The sequence below is a fragment of the Dreissena polymorpha genome, chromosome 16 (genome assembly GCF_020536995.1).
Source record: "Dreissena polymorpha isolate Duluth1 chromosome 16, UMN_Dpol_1.0, whole genome shotgun sequence".
Lineage (NCBI taxonomy): Eukaryota > Metazoa > Mollusca > Bivalvia > Myida > Dreissenidae > Dreissena > Dreissena polymorpha.
Genome location: NC_068370.1, coordinates 34,699,709 through 34,715,881, shown reverse-complemented (window position 1 = coordinate 34,715,881; position 16,173 = coordinate 34,699,709). Strand labels below are relative to the sequence as shown.

General features: G+C 36.9%; 1 protein-coding gene across 11 annotated transcripts in view; it reads right to left on the bottom strand.

Annotated features, from left to right (window-relative positions):
- The window catches only part of LOC127862116 (kelch-like protein 21), a 167,450-nt gene that overhangs the window by 138,715 nt on the left and 12,562 nt on the right, over positions 1–16,173 (bottom strand). For 4 of the 11 annotated variants that reach the window (XR_008040446.1, XR_008040448.1, XR_008040447.1 and 1 more), the window contains one exon: positions 12,286–15,212. Coding sequence is in view for 1 of the 11 variants with exons in the window: in XM_052401104.1 (XP_052257064.1) it covers positions 13,405–15,212 (1,808 nt within the window). In the remaining 10 variants the exon portion in view is untranslated. Of the gene's footprint in view, positions 1–46; positions 90–5,111; positions 15,213–16,173 lie in introns of those variants that run through there. The other 7 variants (XR_008040451.1, XR_008040454.1, XR_008040455.1 and 4 more) reach the window with 6 other exon arrangements.

Genomic DNA, 16,173 nt, shown 5'->3' with positions numbered 1-16,173 from the left:
TTTTACTATTTCAGGTCACTGTGACCTTGACCTTTGACCTAGTGACCTGAAAATCAATAGGGGTCATCTGTGAGTCATGATCATTGTACCTATGAAGTTTCATAATCCTAGGCATAAGCGTTCTTGAGTTATCATCCAGAAACCATTTTACTATTTCAGGTCACCGTGACCTTGACCTTTGACCTAGTGACCTGAAAATCAATAGGGGTCATCTTCCAGTCATGATCAATGTACCTATGAAGTTTCATGATCCTAGGCCTAAGGGTTCTTGAGTTATCATCCGGAAACCATTTTACTATTTTGGGTCGTGACCTTAACCTTTGGCCATGTGACCTGAAAATCAATAGGGGTTATCTGCGAGTCATGATCAATGTATCTATGAAGTTTCATGATCCTAGGCATAAGCGTTCTTGAGTTATCATCCGGAAACCATTTTCCTGATTTGGGTCACCATGACCTTAACCTTTGACCTAGTAACCTGAAAATCAATAGGGGTTATCTGCGAGTCATGATCAATGTATCTATGAAGTTTCATGATCCTAGGCATAAGTGTTCTTGAGTAATCATCCGGAAACCATTTTACTATTTTGGGTCATCATGACCTTGACCTTTGAGCTAGAGACCTGAAAATCAATAGGGGTCATCTGTGAGTCATGATCAATGTACATATGAAGTTTCATGATCCTTGGCGTAAGCGCTCTTGAGTTATCATCCGGAAACCATCTGGTGGACGGACCGCCCGACATGAGCAAGACAATATACCCCCTCTTCTTCGAAAGGGGGCGGGGGGGGGGGCATAATGATAAAACTGCCCCCCTTCCAGCAGCCATGTTATTCAACTGACCAGAACTATTTTTTAACTTGACTCTCGTATCAAGGAAACAAATCTTCTGAGCAAATTTCATTAAAATTGGGCCAAAAATGTGACTTCTACTGTGTTCACATGTTTTCACTATATTCACATAGAGAAAAATTCCCCGCCCACTGGCGGCCATGTTTTTTTACCCATCACAGCCATTTTCAAACTCGTCCTAGATATCAATAAAACCAATGTTTTGACCAACTTTCATGATGATTGGGCGAAAATTGTGACTTCTAGAGTGTTTACAAGGTTTCTCTATAGCCAAATAGGGAAAACTGCCACTATATACATATAGAGAAAAATGCCCTGCCCACTGGCGGTCATCTTTTTTCACCGATCTCGACCATTTTCGAACTCGTCCGAGACATTAATTGAACCAATGTTTTAACCAACTTTCATGATGATTGGGCAAAAATTGTGACTTTTAGAGTGTTTACAAGGTTTCTCTATAGCCAAATTAGGAAAACTGCCCCACCCACTGGCGGCCATGTTTTTCAACGGATCGGAACCACTTTTGAACTCAACCAAGATATCATTAAAACAAACATTTTGACTAAGTTACATTAAGATTGGGCATGAAATGTGACTTCTACAGTGTTTACAAGGTTTTTCTTTTTTTTGACCTAGTGACCTAGTTTTTGACCCAGCACAACCCAGTTTGAACTCGGCCGAGATATCATTGGAACAAAGCTTCTGACCAAGTTTCATGAAGATGGGACAAGAAATGTGGCCTCTAGAGTGTTTACGAGCAAATGTTAACGGACGGACGAAGAAGGATGACCTTGACCTTGAACTTCCACCACTCAAAATGTTAAGCTTTATGAGAAGGCCGTTTTGAATTATTATTTTTTTGACCTTTGACCTTGAAGGATGACCTTGAACTTTCACCACTCAAAATGTGCAGCTTCATGATAACGCCGCATTGATTTTTTTTTAACTTTTGACCTTAAAGGATGACCTTGACCTTAATTTTTTTTTATCTTGACCTTTGACCTTGAAGGATTACCTTGACCTTGAAAGATGACCTTGACCTTGAACTTCCACGACTCAAAATGTGCAGCTTCATGAGAACGCCACTTTGATTTAAAAAATAATAATTTTTGACCTTGAAGGATGACCTTGACTTTGAACTTTCACCACTTAAAATGTACAGCTTCATGATAACGCTGATTTGATTTTTTGAATATTATATTTGACCTTGAAAGGTGACCTTGACCTTGAAGGATGACCTTGACCTTGAACCTAAACCACTCAAAATTTGCAGCTTCATGATAACACCTCTTTGATTTTTTTTTTTACCTTTGACCTTGAAGGATGACCTTGACCTTGAAGAATGACCTTGACATTGAACTTCAACCACTCAAAATGTGCAGCTTCATGATAATGCCACTTTAATTTTGTTTTTGTTTTTTGACCTTTGACCTTGAAGGATGACCTTGAACTTCCACCACTCAAAATATGCAGCTTCATAAGAATGCCGCTTTGAATATTTTTTGACCTTGAAGGATGACCTTGACCTTCCACCACTCAAAATGTGCAGCTTCATGAGATACACATGCATGCCAAATATCAAGTTGCTATCTTCAATATTAAAAAAGTTATGGCCAATGTTTAAGTTTTCGGACCGACAGACGCCATATATTTGACATTTGATCTTGAAGGATGAATTTCACCTTCACCTTTCACCACTCAAAATGTTCAGCTCCATGAGATACACATGCATGCCAAATATCAAGTTGCTATCTTCAATATTGAAAAAAAAATTGGCAATGTTAAAGTTTTCAGACGGACAGACACCATAAATTTGAAATTTGACCTTGAAGGATGACCTTGACCTTTCACCACTCAAAATGTGCAGCTCCATTACATACACATGCATGCCAAATATCAAGTTGCTATTTTAAAAAGTGAAAAAGTTATTGCCAATGTTAAAGTTTTTTTCGGACTGACAGACAGACTGACTGACAGTTCAACTGCTATATGTCACCCTACCGGGGGCATAAACATTTTTTTTTTTGGGTGCGTGGGGTATAGTGTGAGGGTGTGGGGGGGGGGCGTGGAAGATGGTTTGGACGGAGTCAATTGTGGTATGTCAGGTAAGAGTTGTTTAGTCAAAGTAACAATCGAATCGAATCAAAAATAAAGAAGTTATGGCAATTTTCACAAACACAAAACTTAACCAAATTTTCAATTTTCTAAGTATAAAAAGAGCACATAATTCTGTCAAAATGCCAGTCAGAGTTACCTTACTTTGCCTGCACAGAACCCTTATGATAGTTAGTAAGTGTTGCAAGTTTGAAAGCAAAAGCTTTGATACTTAAGGAATAAAATGGACCTAAACACAAAACTTAATCAAAATTTTCAATTTTCTAAGTATAACAAGGGCACATAATTCTGTCAAAATGCTAGCCAAAATTATCTCACTTTGCCTGCTCAGTTCCATCATGATAGTTAGTAAGTGTACCAAGTTTGAACGCAATAGCATTGATACTTTATGAGAAAAGAGTACCTAAACTCAAAACTTAACCGGACGCCAACGCAAAGGTGATGACGATAGCTCATTTTTTTTTTTCAAAAAATAGTTGAGCTAAAAATCAATGACTTTTTTTAGGGGGGGGGACACGGTGTGTGCGGGGATAGGGGGAGGCTAAGAAACTAATTCCGGAAGACTGTGGATCGAAACTGAAGAGTTATGATAAAACACACTCAAGGAAGTTTGTAACAAAACAATGTTTTTCAGACAAATCTAGTAGCAGGAGAGGATGGACATTATTGTGCTTACAGATTCAAGGAATGCGATCGTAGACACATTTCATAAGCCAATACAATACAAGCACATATTTGAAAGTACATGCATTTTAAGAAAAAATGTGTTTCATTAGTAACACTTGGTAAATATGTGATTTAAAATGAGATAATTATATTTTTGCCAATTGTGTAAACGATCCAGACCTATATTGTGCAAGAAAGGCAGTAAATACATAAAAAATTAATAAGTCTAAGTTTTTTCCAGACATACAAAGATCCATCTTTTCAAAAGAAAGTTAAGTTTAGCCTCAACAATGTAATGTGGATGGGTAAATTACTCACTTTTACAAAACTTCTTCTATAATACTAACCCTTTGCTTATGAAATTTGCTAAGCTTCTACATTACTTGTCATTTTGGAAACATACAATGACATTAAAAAACCATGTTTGCTCAAGTCCAGTTGTGGTAAAGAATCTGGGATTTGTTCTTTCTTTTTAACTTACAGACTGTCTTTTCCAAGATGCACTTTCATCTGTGAAAAATTAATTTTAAAAGCAAATATGTTGTTTAGACCTCAAAAGACCTTCCAAGGTTTTTGACAAGATATTATCTTAATGCACAAGAATCATGTTCTTGTTAATTTTGATTGTTATTTGCAGTTATGTTTATCACTTTTGCCATTTTTGTTTACCTATTGGCATACATTTTATTTACGTAATAAAATGCCAGGTTGGCAATTGGAATATCAATTAATTTGACAAAAGTAATTTTTATTTGTAATTGTTGAAATTAAGTCTAGGTGTTTTGAAAACCAAAGATAACAAGCAAATTCGTTGAAATGATATCCCCCGCCAATAAGCTTCTGGACACAAAAGTATTATATTTGACACTAAAACAAGCATTTTTTCAAGATACAAAGGGCCAAAACTCCGTTATTAACAGATGATGTACAATGCCATTTGGCGTGCATCATCCTCTCATCCATATATATACTCATACCAAGTTTCAATGAAATCCACCAAAGTACTTCCAAGATATGGCTCCGGAATCACAAAAAAGCATTTTTTTCAAGATACAAAGGTCCATAACTCTGTTATTAACTGATGGTGTACAATGCCATTTGGCGTGTATCATCCTCTTATCCATATACATACTCATACCATGTTTCAATGAAATCTGCCAAAGCACTTCCGAGATATGGCTCCGGACAGACGGACAACGCCAAAACAATATCCCTCCGCCTCTGGCAGGGGATACAAAATAATCGCCTTAAGGCATGAAAGTCTGAAAGAACAATATTACTTTTGCGAGTAAAAGAAAATAAATGTATCATTATAATATTTTTGTAAAAGACTTCCATGTGTCTTTATTATTCAGTGTGAATTATTCCCTTTCCATTAAGTCCAATTTATTTTGGTGACAATTCACACTCCCAATTTATTTACTTTAATTTATGCCACACTTTTTGTAAATGCAAGCTCATATGTAGCTCATGTATAGCATTTAAACATTGGTGTTTATTAGAGTCATACAGATTATATAATTATTGAACACATTGCAAACATATTTATTAACACAAGTGAACAATGATATCCAAATGAAGTCAACACATACAAAACATGACATATATTAAAAAAAAAATTGCAATATTTACGCTTATTTATTTCAGATATGTATTATTTAGAGTCAGTTTAAAGTCTTCACAAAATAGGACAGTTTAAACTGATTCTGATGTTTAAGGTGAACTTTATCCCAAATTCTTTATGCTGTGGCTGTCTCAAAAGACAAACTTAATGAAATGGTTAGAACAGAATTTAAGCACAACAGGAGTGTATAAATATCAAATGAAACAAATATCAAAATCTGACAAGGCTGCACTTGGATTTGAGATTTCTTTAATGAATACTAACAAGAGCTCTCTCAAGACAGATTGCTGGACTATTCATCTGCTTTGCTAGTGTCATGCACATTTTCTGTCAGTCAAGTGATATAACGATTGTCCACACAAACGTCAGCACAATACCTTGAAGCACCGAGTTATTTAGAGGAAATATTATTTGAATATATATAGTAGATGTTGAGCCATTAAGCTGTTACAAACAAAAACACTGAACTTTCTCAGCTGTATAACAAAGTATTAACCCGATTTTTTAAAGTACAAAAATGCGCATAATTCTGCTAAATGACAGTTCAGATTAATCAGCTTTGATCAGTGACCATGCATTTTGATCCCGAAGACATGTGCAAAGTTTCAATAGGATTTCTGTAATAGAGATGGTCACTTGTTGCAGACAAACCCTATCCTGAATTTCATCTTGCATGCAAACCTTAACATAATTGTATAAGAACCAATCCTGCTTAAAGTAGGTCAACATTATAGTTCATGTTCAGTGATTGTTTTTAAAGACCATGGATACGTATGGAAAGTTTTCATCTGTAGTAGATAAATAGATATGGAGAAGTTGCATGCAAACTTTAACATGACTAAATTTTCAAAGTACAAACAGGGAATTACACTGCTAAATTGCAGGTCAGAAATATTGAACTTGGCCAGTGACCACAAACAATGTGCAACGTGTAAATTTAATACCTGGCATAGATACAGTGATAAGGAGCTGTTGCACGGTTACTCTTACCAATTGGCTAACTACATAAAGGGGCGTAATTCTACTAAATGGCTGGCCAGAGTTATGGAATGTTGTATGTGCACTCACACAATAATCCAAAATATATGTGTGAAGTTTCCATTGAATACCTGTAGTAGAAACAGTGATATGGAGATGCTGCACATTAACCTTGACCAAACCATTAAGCAGACTGACCAAAGCCGCCTTTTGGGTGAGAAGTATAGCTAGACTATTCAGTGAATAGTACAGCTAAAAATAATTAAAAAAGTGCAAAATTTCTATGAGCTTAATAATATTTTTCCAAGATTACTTAAGCATGGGGTTAGGATATGTCTTGACTGTGGGCCTATGGTCGCTGAAGTTTTCTCATTTTTGTTAAAAATGTTTTGGAGCTCTTTACATTTGAAAAATTATGGAAAAGGAGATTTGTAAAGAAAATCAGGTTACATGTATTACATGTATGCTACTACAGGTATGTTTAAAAACAATAATCAATACATTTGTTATAATTAGAAAGATTATAAACATGCATTGTTTGATAAATAATCACCGAACGCAGGAATAAGTTCCTTGATAATTGTCAAATTTTGTATGAATCTGGTAAGAAGCTAAAATTTGGATTTAAATCTTAAGAATAATATATGGACAATTTATTATATATAATCTTTTTATACACTTTCACACACTGTATTTAACAGAATATCTGAATAATTTTCTTCAGTAGCTCACAAAAATTTTCATATGAGAATATATAGCGGCAATGTTATAATTTGCATAAGCAGTTCAAGTGAAGAATTATGCATTCAAAATGCAAGCAAAGATTTGAGCACAGGTCTAAAAATTCCTCAAGGCCATTTAGAATATTGGATACCATTATTGCAAATGAAATCCAACTTCAAGTAATTGAGTATACTAAAATATCACACTATAGAAGTGAAACACACACAAATTACATTAAAATAAAAATAATACAGCTAGATTAGAGCTATGCTAAATCATTCAATGTATGCTTTTTACGACACATCACATGAAATAAAATGGAACACATCAAGGCATTTCAATTTACAATACAAGAAACATGGCACATGATAACAGATTTACAGAGTAGAGACTGAATGCTTTCCAAACATGTGTTTTGAAATAATACATTTTTTTATTAACACTTAAGTATTTTTTTTATATAAGCCATTATCTGTTACAAGAGGGCCAAGATGGCCTAGTTCGCTCACCTGAGAGGAGTTGGTTCATTCAATGTTTACCAAATGTCAAACTTGACCTAGATATTGTCCAGACAAAACATCCTGGTCCAGGGTTTTTTTTGGCCCGATTTTATAGCCGAAATTCGGCTATGTTCCCAATCCCAAAAAGTATACTTTTTTCCCAAAATGTGGCAAAAAATTCCCAATTTCCAAAAAAAAAAAAAAAAAAAAAATTTTTTTTTTTTTTTTTTCTAGAAAGAAGTCGTATGTGTATTTTATCTCAATTTTAATTCAATTACATCTAACAAAATATTATATGATTTTTTTCTTTTAATTTGAATGATTATAAAGAGTTAAATCAAATTTAGTATTTCCCTAATCAGTGGACTTTTCGTGTGGAGAAAAAGGCTAATGAATTTATTTTCCCAATTTCATGAAAATGCCGATAAAATTCCCAATTCCAAAGCCATGGGCTATCTTCCTAAAAAGTGGAAAAAAAAACCTGTGGTCAAGTTTCATCATTATTGAACCAAAACTCTGACGTATGGAGTGTTTTTGTTTTTGTAAGATTTGACCTGGTTAACTATATTTTGAGTTGACCCGCCTTACCAAACATCAAACTTTGCTTACAAAAATAAATATTATGACTAAGATTCATAAAATCTGAAACAAAATTGTGACCTCTAGAGTGATTACAAGGATTTTGTATAATATAATGAAAACTTTGACAATCCAAGGGCAATCAGTTGAGCTAAAATTGTGTTTCACCGATCTGAGCCATTTTCCAACTTGTTCGAGAAATCAATAAAACCAATGTATTGACTAATTTTCACGATGATTAGGCAAAAAATGTGACTTCTATATTGTTCGATCACAAGGTTTCTCTCTAGTCATATAAGAAAAATTGCCCCCCCCCCCCCCGACAGCCATGTTTTTTGACCGATCAGGACCATTTGCAAACTTATCTGACTTATATATAAAACCAATCTTTTCACCAAGTTTCATGATGATTGGGCAAATAATTTGACTTCTAAAGTGTTCACATGCTTTTTTTACTATATAAATAAAAGAAAACTGCCCCCCTCTAGTGCTCAAACGGGTACCCGAAAAAACACGAATCCGCGGGTCAAAAAAATACCTGCCGATCCGGGTCAAAGTTTCTGCAACGATACCGGTTCGGGTCGCTAGCTACGAAGTACAAGATTACATGTTAAACGTGTAGTAAAATCACATCCTTTATTAGTTAAAGCAGTGTTGTTATTACAAATTGTCATACATTAATAGAAGTAACGCACCAAAAGCAGAAATGTAGAGTTTTGTTTTTTAGATCCCAAAATGGCGATGTTAAAAAAACGAAACTTGTATTATAAAATATATTGACTTCAAAGTAGAAAAGGCAGTTAGAGCTTACAGTGAAAGTTATTTTTGGCTTCACTCCTCAAAATTAGACAAGCTTTATTTTTGCTTGACAGGTTTTTTTCCTATACATGCACTTTTGATCGCTATTCCAAGTAATACTTACGTTTGCTTATTAATTTCAACATCGTTGTGTAAACTTAATAAATTATAGTAATATAAAGTTCATTCATAATTAAATAATTAAATTAAATCAAAACAATAAAAAGTATAATATTCAATACAATATATTTGACAAACAGTTGAATATTTAAGAACGCTAAAACATGCTATTATAAATAATGTAGTTTTATTTTAATTAACTTATGTATTATCTGACCCAACCTGTGTGAGCCCTACCCCCCTCCCCCCGGCAGCCATGTTTTTCAACTTACCGGAACCTTTTTGGAACTCAACTCTCGTATCAAGAACACAAATGTTTTGACCAAATTTCATGAAAATTGGACCAACTAGAGCTTTGTCACAGACGTGACTATTACCCCCACATGCTGTATTGACACATAATATTTTGCATGTCGTCTTCACAAAAAATAGCAGACACCATGCTTAATTTTTAAAACGCACTAAGTGACCCCTTGACCTAGTTTTTGACCCAGAAAGGCCCATGTTCTAACTTAAGATCATCTCCATACAACTTCTGACCGAGTTTGGTGAAGATCGGATGTAAACTACTTGAATTAGAGAGCGGACGCCATGCTGAATGTTAAAAAACACACTAAGTGACCCCCTGACCTAGTTTTAGGCCCGGAATGGCCCATGTTCAAACTTGTCCTAGAGATCATTTAGATAAAACTTGTGACCCAGTTTGGTGAGGATTGGATGAAAACTACTCGAATTAGAAAGCGGACAACATCATGGTGAGGTTTAAAACGCACTGAGATTCCCCGTGACCTAGTTTTTGACCCGGCATGACCCATATTCAAACTTGACCTAGACATCATCTAGATACAACTTCTGACCAAGTTTGGTAAAGATTGGATGAAAACTACTTGAATTAGAGAGCGGACAACATTGTGATGTTTAAAACGCACTATGTGACCCAGTGACCTTGTTTTTGACCCGGCATGACCTATATTTAAACTTGCCCTAGACATTATCAAGATATAACTTCTGACCAATTTTGGTGAAGATTGAATAAAAACTACTTGAATTAGAGAGCGGACAACATGGTGAGGTTTAAAACACACTAAGTGACCCCATGACCTAGTTTTTGACCCAGCATTGCCCATTTTCGTACTTGACCTACACATCATCTAGTTACAACTTCTGACCAAGTGTGGGGAAGATCAGATTTAAACTACTTGAAACAGAGAGCGGACACCATGCTCAATGTGTAAAACGTACAAAGTGACCCTTTGACCTAGTTTTTGATCTGGTATGGCCCGTGTTCAAACTTGGCTTTCAGATCATCTAGATAATTCTTTTGACCAAGTTTGGTGAAGATCAGATGAAAACTACTTGAATAAGAGAGAAGACACCATGCTGAATGTTAAAAAACACACTAAGTGACCCCGTGACCTAGTTTTTGATCCGGCAAGGCCCATGTTCGAACTTGGCCTTAAGATCATCTAGATACAACTTCTGTCCAAGTTTGGTGAAGATCGGAAAAAAACAACTTGAATAAGAGAGCGGACAACATGCTGAATGTTAAAAATGCACTAAGTGACCCCGTGACCTAGTTTTTGACCCAGCAAGGCCCATGTTCGAACTTGGCCTAGACATCATGTAGATACAACTTCTGACCAAGTTTGGTGAAGATCAGATGAAAACTACTTGAATTAGAGAGCGGACAACATGCTGAATGTTTAAAACGCACTAAGTGACCCCGTGACCTAGTTTTTGACCTGGCAAGGCCCATGTTCGAACTTGGCCTAGACATTATGTAGATACATCTTCTGACCAAGTTTGGTGAAGATCGGATGAAAACTACTTGAATTAGAGAGCGGACACTTAATACGGACCGACAGACAGACCGACCGACCGACAAGTTCACTCCTACATACCCCCCTAAACTTCGTTTGTGGGGGTATAAAAAAGTATATAACTTCTAGAGTGTCACATGTTTTCACTATATACATATAGAGTAAAATGCCCCGCCCACTGGCGGCCAGGTTTTTTCACCGATCTGGACCATTTTTGAACTCGTCCGAGATATCAATTAAACCAATGTTTTGACCAACTTTCATGATGTTGGGCAAAAATTGTGACTTCTAGAGTGTTTACCAGGTTTCTCTATAGCCAAATAAGGAAAACTGCCCCGCCCACTGGTGGCCATGTTTTTCAACGGACCGGAACCATTTTGAACTCAACCAACATATCATTAAGGCAAACATTTTGACAAAGTAACATGAAGATTGGGCATGAAATGTGACTTATACAGTGTTTACAAGGTTTTTCTTTTTTTTTGACCTAGGGACCTAGTTTTTGACCCAGCATGACCCAGTTTCGAACTCGATCGAGATATCATTGGGACAAATGTTCTGACCGTATTTCATGAAGATCTGACAAATATGTGGCCTCTAGAGTGTTTACGAACAAATGTTGACGGACGAACAGACGGACAGACGACGGACAAAGACGAGTCACAAAAAATGAGCTAAAAATGGGGCCTAATGCATGTGCACAAAGTGTTGTCCCAGTCAGCACAGGCTAATCAGGGACGACACTTCACTAGATTTTGGCTAAGAAGACTTACTTTCAATGACAAGAGGGCCAAGATGGCCCTAGTTCGATCACCTAAGAGGAGTCGGTTCATTAAATCTTTACCAAATGTCAAACTTGACCTAGATATTGTACAGACAAACATCCTGGTCAAGTTTCACCATTATTTCATCTGCGAGTCATGATCAATGTACCTATGAAGTTTCATGATCCTAGGCATAAGCATTCTTCAGTTATCATCCAGAAACCATTTTTCTAAGTTGAGTAACCGTGACCTTGATAGCTATTGTGTGAATACATTTTTGGCACTGTGACCTTGACCTTTGACCTTTTGACCTGATAATCAATAGGGGTCATCTGCGAGTCATGATCAATATACCTATGAAGTTTCATGAACCTAGGCATAAGCGTTCTTGAGTTATCATCAAGAAACCATTTTACTATTTCAGGTCACCGTGACCTTGACCTTTGACCTAGTGACCTGAAAATCAATAGGGGTCATCTGCAATCATGATCATTGTACCTATGGAGTTTCATGATCCTAGGCATAAGCGTTCTTGAGTTATCATCCAGAAACCATTTTACTATTTCAGGTCACCGTGACCTTGACCTTTGACCTAGTGACCTGAAAATCATTAGGGGTCATCTTCGAGCCATGATAAATGTTACTATGAAGTTTCATGATCCTAGGCATAAGCGTTCTTGAGTTATCATCTGGCAACCATTTTACTATTTCGGGTCACCGTGACCTTGACCTTTGACCTAGTGACCTGAAAATCAATAGGGGTCATCTATGAGTCATGATCAATGTACCTATGAAGTTTCATGGTCCTAGGCCTAAGCGTTCTTGAGTTATCATCCGGAAACCATTTTACTATTTCGGGTCATCGTGACCTTGACCTTTGACCTAGTGACCTGAAAATCAATAGGGGTCATCTACAAGTTATGGTCAATGTACTTATGAAGTTTCATGATCCTAGGCCTAAGCGTTCTTGAGTTATCATCCGGAAACCATTTTACTATTTCAGGTCATCTTGACCTTGACCTTTGACCTAGTGAACTTGGCCGAGATTTCATTGGGACAAAGCTTCTGACCAAGTTTAATGAAGATGGGACAAGAAATGTGGCCTCTAGAGTGTTTACGAGCAAATGTTAACGGATGGACGGACATATGACGGACAAAGACCGGTCACAAAAGCTCACCTGAGCAATCAGGTGAGCTATAAAATCCATAAATCAGGAAATGCGTCTTCCATGATTAGCCCATGCCATCCACACAAGCTAATCTGGGATGACATTTTAAGCACATGCATTTTTTCAGAGCGCGTTTATAAATATTCTTTTTTCAATGTCTCATTGCAAAACATTAAGCAATATACCAGCTTAACTCATTGCAATATGCATATTCATATGATGCATTGAGCAACCTCTCAAGAATACTGTCTGTTTATCATAGCACACTAGCACTTCACTAATAAAGGTGTTGTTAATGTACTAAAGAACATTCAAATAGTCAATTAATAAGTTCGTCAATGTTGTATGGATAGTTGCAGATGTTGTAGTTTAAATGAAACAGTTTTGCCTTTTCAAGTAACATCATATTCATACCACAAAGCTAAAACTTAGATGGACAATCATTCAGAACCTATGTCAGGATCAAACATGACAGTAAACCCATGAAAACATGATGTGTTTGAAGAAAAGGTGCTAGTTTCTTTTCACAAATGCTGTACATATATATAATTATGTATACATACCTTACCCAGTCTCACGCTGTTGTTACCTTTGCAATCTATCCGTTAGTACAAAAAGCAAACTACCCAGTAATACAATATAAAACTTGCCTATACAGTAAGTTTACCATAACATCAGTATATGTCACCTCAATTTTAAAACCAATCATAGTTTCCATACATGTCGACTCTGTCATACATATCATTGTCCCAAAAGTCTGAATACATGTCATCATCGTCTTCTTCATCATCATAGGACAGATCATGATCATAGATGTCATCTTCATCGGGATACTCCACACCATTGTAGGATACGACCGACCGCATACTTGTATACTTGCAGTGGGGACAGTCAATATGGCAACTTATGACATCGCTTGGTATCCTTGCATGAATAACTGTGCCATCCGCAATTGGTTTTGGTACAGGTTCCAGGTTTTCTAGCTTTCTGGCGGTGACATCCACAGCACAGGCTGTGTTGACCAACGTTTTACCATTGCGGCCTCCGAAAATGAACATTTTATTCTTAAATGTGCCGTGGACAAAGTCATTCCTAGCACTAGTTGCAGAGTCCTCGGAATATGGAACTATCAGCTCTTTTCCAGCTGCCCAACGCAGGGTTCGCAGGTCAAACTTTCTGAATCTGTAGCACCCTGGCTTAGTCACGTACACCTCATGGTTTATGGCAAACATCAGCGATTCGTGGGTAGCACCTCTAGAAAATTCTGGTATTCTTGCTTGTCCCTTGGTAACATCTTTCACGAAAAAGCGCACGGTTTTGTTCCTCTTGATTCCTGAAGGTCCACATTTATAGCACATTACGCAAATGTACTTGCCTTCTGCTACACAGACCTGAACTTCGGTCTTGAAATTTCTGGTGCACAGAGTTTCAATGGTGCAACACTGAGTCAAATCACTATTTATACGGAACATATAGACGTTTTGCTGTGTAGTTTTCTGGGGATCAGAGGAGTATGGCCTTGCAGAGGCCACCATGTACTGGTTGTCACTAAGAAATAAAATAGCATGGATTGTTATATCATCAACGGGAGCTGGGAGACGGATCTGAACCGTTGTCCACTCCTTACCAACTATGTCATACTTATGAAGGTATGCTATCTTGTCCTCAACAGGAATTCCAACACTTCCATCATACACATATAAGCAGCTAGTCTGATTGTGAAAGGCCACTATTGGACGCCTCATTGCCATTGGCAACGGCGCTAGCTCCACCCAGCGATTGTCACTGATCACATACCCATAGACACAGTTAAGGGACTGAAGGTCCACCACAGGTAGGAATGGCACCGCATAGAATGCGTGAAACAGTGGTCCCATTCCACAGCCACCCACCAACAACATCACGTCTGTCTTGCCATCCGCAGACAACAGACCAGTCATGTATTTCATTTTCACATTTAACAAGTGCACCTTGCATTTTTCTGACATGGCAACATATTCACAGGTTTCCACCTCCATTTCCAAGAATTCCTTATTCATTTTTTGAAGCTCCAATGCACAAAACATGACCTCAAAAAACCTCATTCGCTGCTCTTTGTCATTCTCCACCCACTTTAAAATGAACTTGAAGAAGTCAATTCTGGGAACGTAACTCAAAGTAGGATCCTTAATCATTTCTACAACTGATTCAGCAGTTAAAATGAGCATATCTGGTTGTTGTAACACTTCCGGCAGATGTCCTCGCATGTATTCAAATACTCTTGGATAGTTATCCAAGTCATACTGACTTGCAAGCAAACACATGTGTACGCAGTTACTGATGCTCACTTCAACTCCCATTAGGTAATTAGTGCACTCAGATTTAAGGTCATCTATCTGTAGGTAGTCAGCAACCTCTAGAATATCGCGGATTGCTGCATACTGAATTTTGATGGTGCCAGTATACAAGAATGTTATTGCAGACCTTACTGCAGAAAGTTTCCCTACTCGAATGTGCACCTTTCCTGAAATAAATGCAGCTTCACCTCAGTACACTTGTTTACTATATTTTAGACTAACATCTAACCAAAAGCATGTCAAAAGTGAAAACTAAAAGGAAACTAACATACAACATGCAGTCAAAACTCATGTATAGACCCTAGAACATAACCATTTAATTTGTTATTTGTTTCATACACAGGTAAGACTTTTGACTAAGAAAGTGGACATTTTGCATACTGGTATAGTGCATACAATCACTTACTTAACATGAATCGTTTCAACAGGTTGAGGATGTAAACAATATGATCATAAAGAAAGAAACACTATCATATCATACAGAACATGTGAACTTTATAGCGTTTTTTTCATGGCAGAATTTATAACCAAGTGAATTTTTTTGCCCTGTTAGGAAAAGTACCAGTACTGGGCTACTAGCCCAGCAAACCCTGGCATTGGGTAAATTTGCGTCATGAAGTCTTCATGAAATTGGTGTATTTGATTTATTGTTTGCTCCCAAATACTTTAAAATTGATAAATAAGTGTTGTCAAGTTGTCAGTATTATATTTACTTGGATTCAAGCCATATTATAGAGCTGCATGGGGAACGTAACTAAATGTTGCATTTGATGTATACAAAACAAGAGATGTGTTTGTCAGAAACACAATGCCCCCTATTGCGCCGCCTGAAATAAAATTTCAATATATCATTTGGCAGGTTTAGAATTTTTTTAAAGCTTATTACTTCCCTTGGATTGTATTTTTACTTTTTACCTTGAAGGATGACCTTGACCTTTCACCACTCAAAATGTGCAGCTTCATGAGAAACATATGCATGTCAAATATCAAGTTGCTATCTTCAATATAGCAAAAGTTATGGCCAATGTTAAAGTTTTCGGACAGCGCACAGACTGACAGACGGACAGTTCATCTGCTATATGCCACCCTACTGGGGGCACAACAAACAAGAGGGCCATGGGCCCTAAG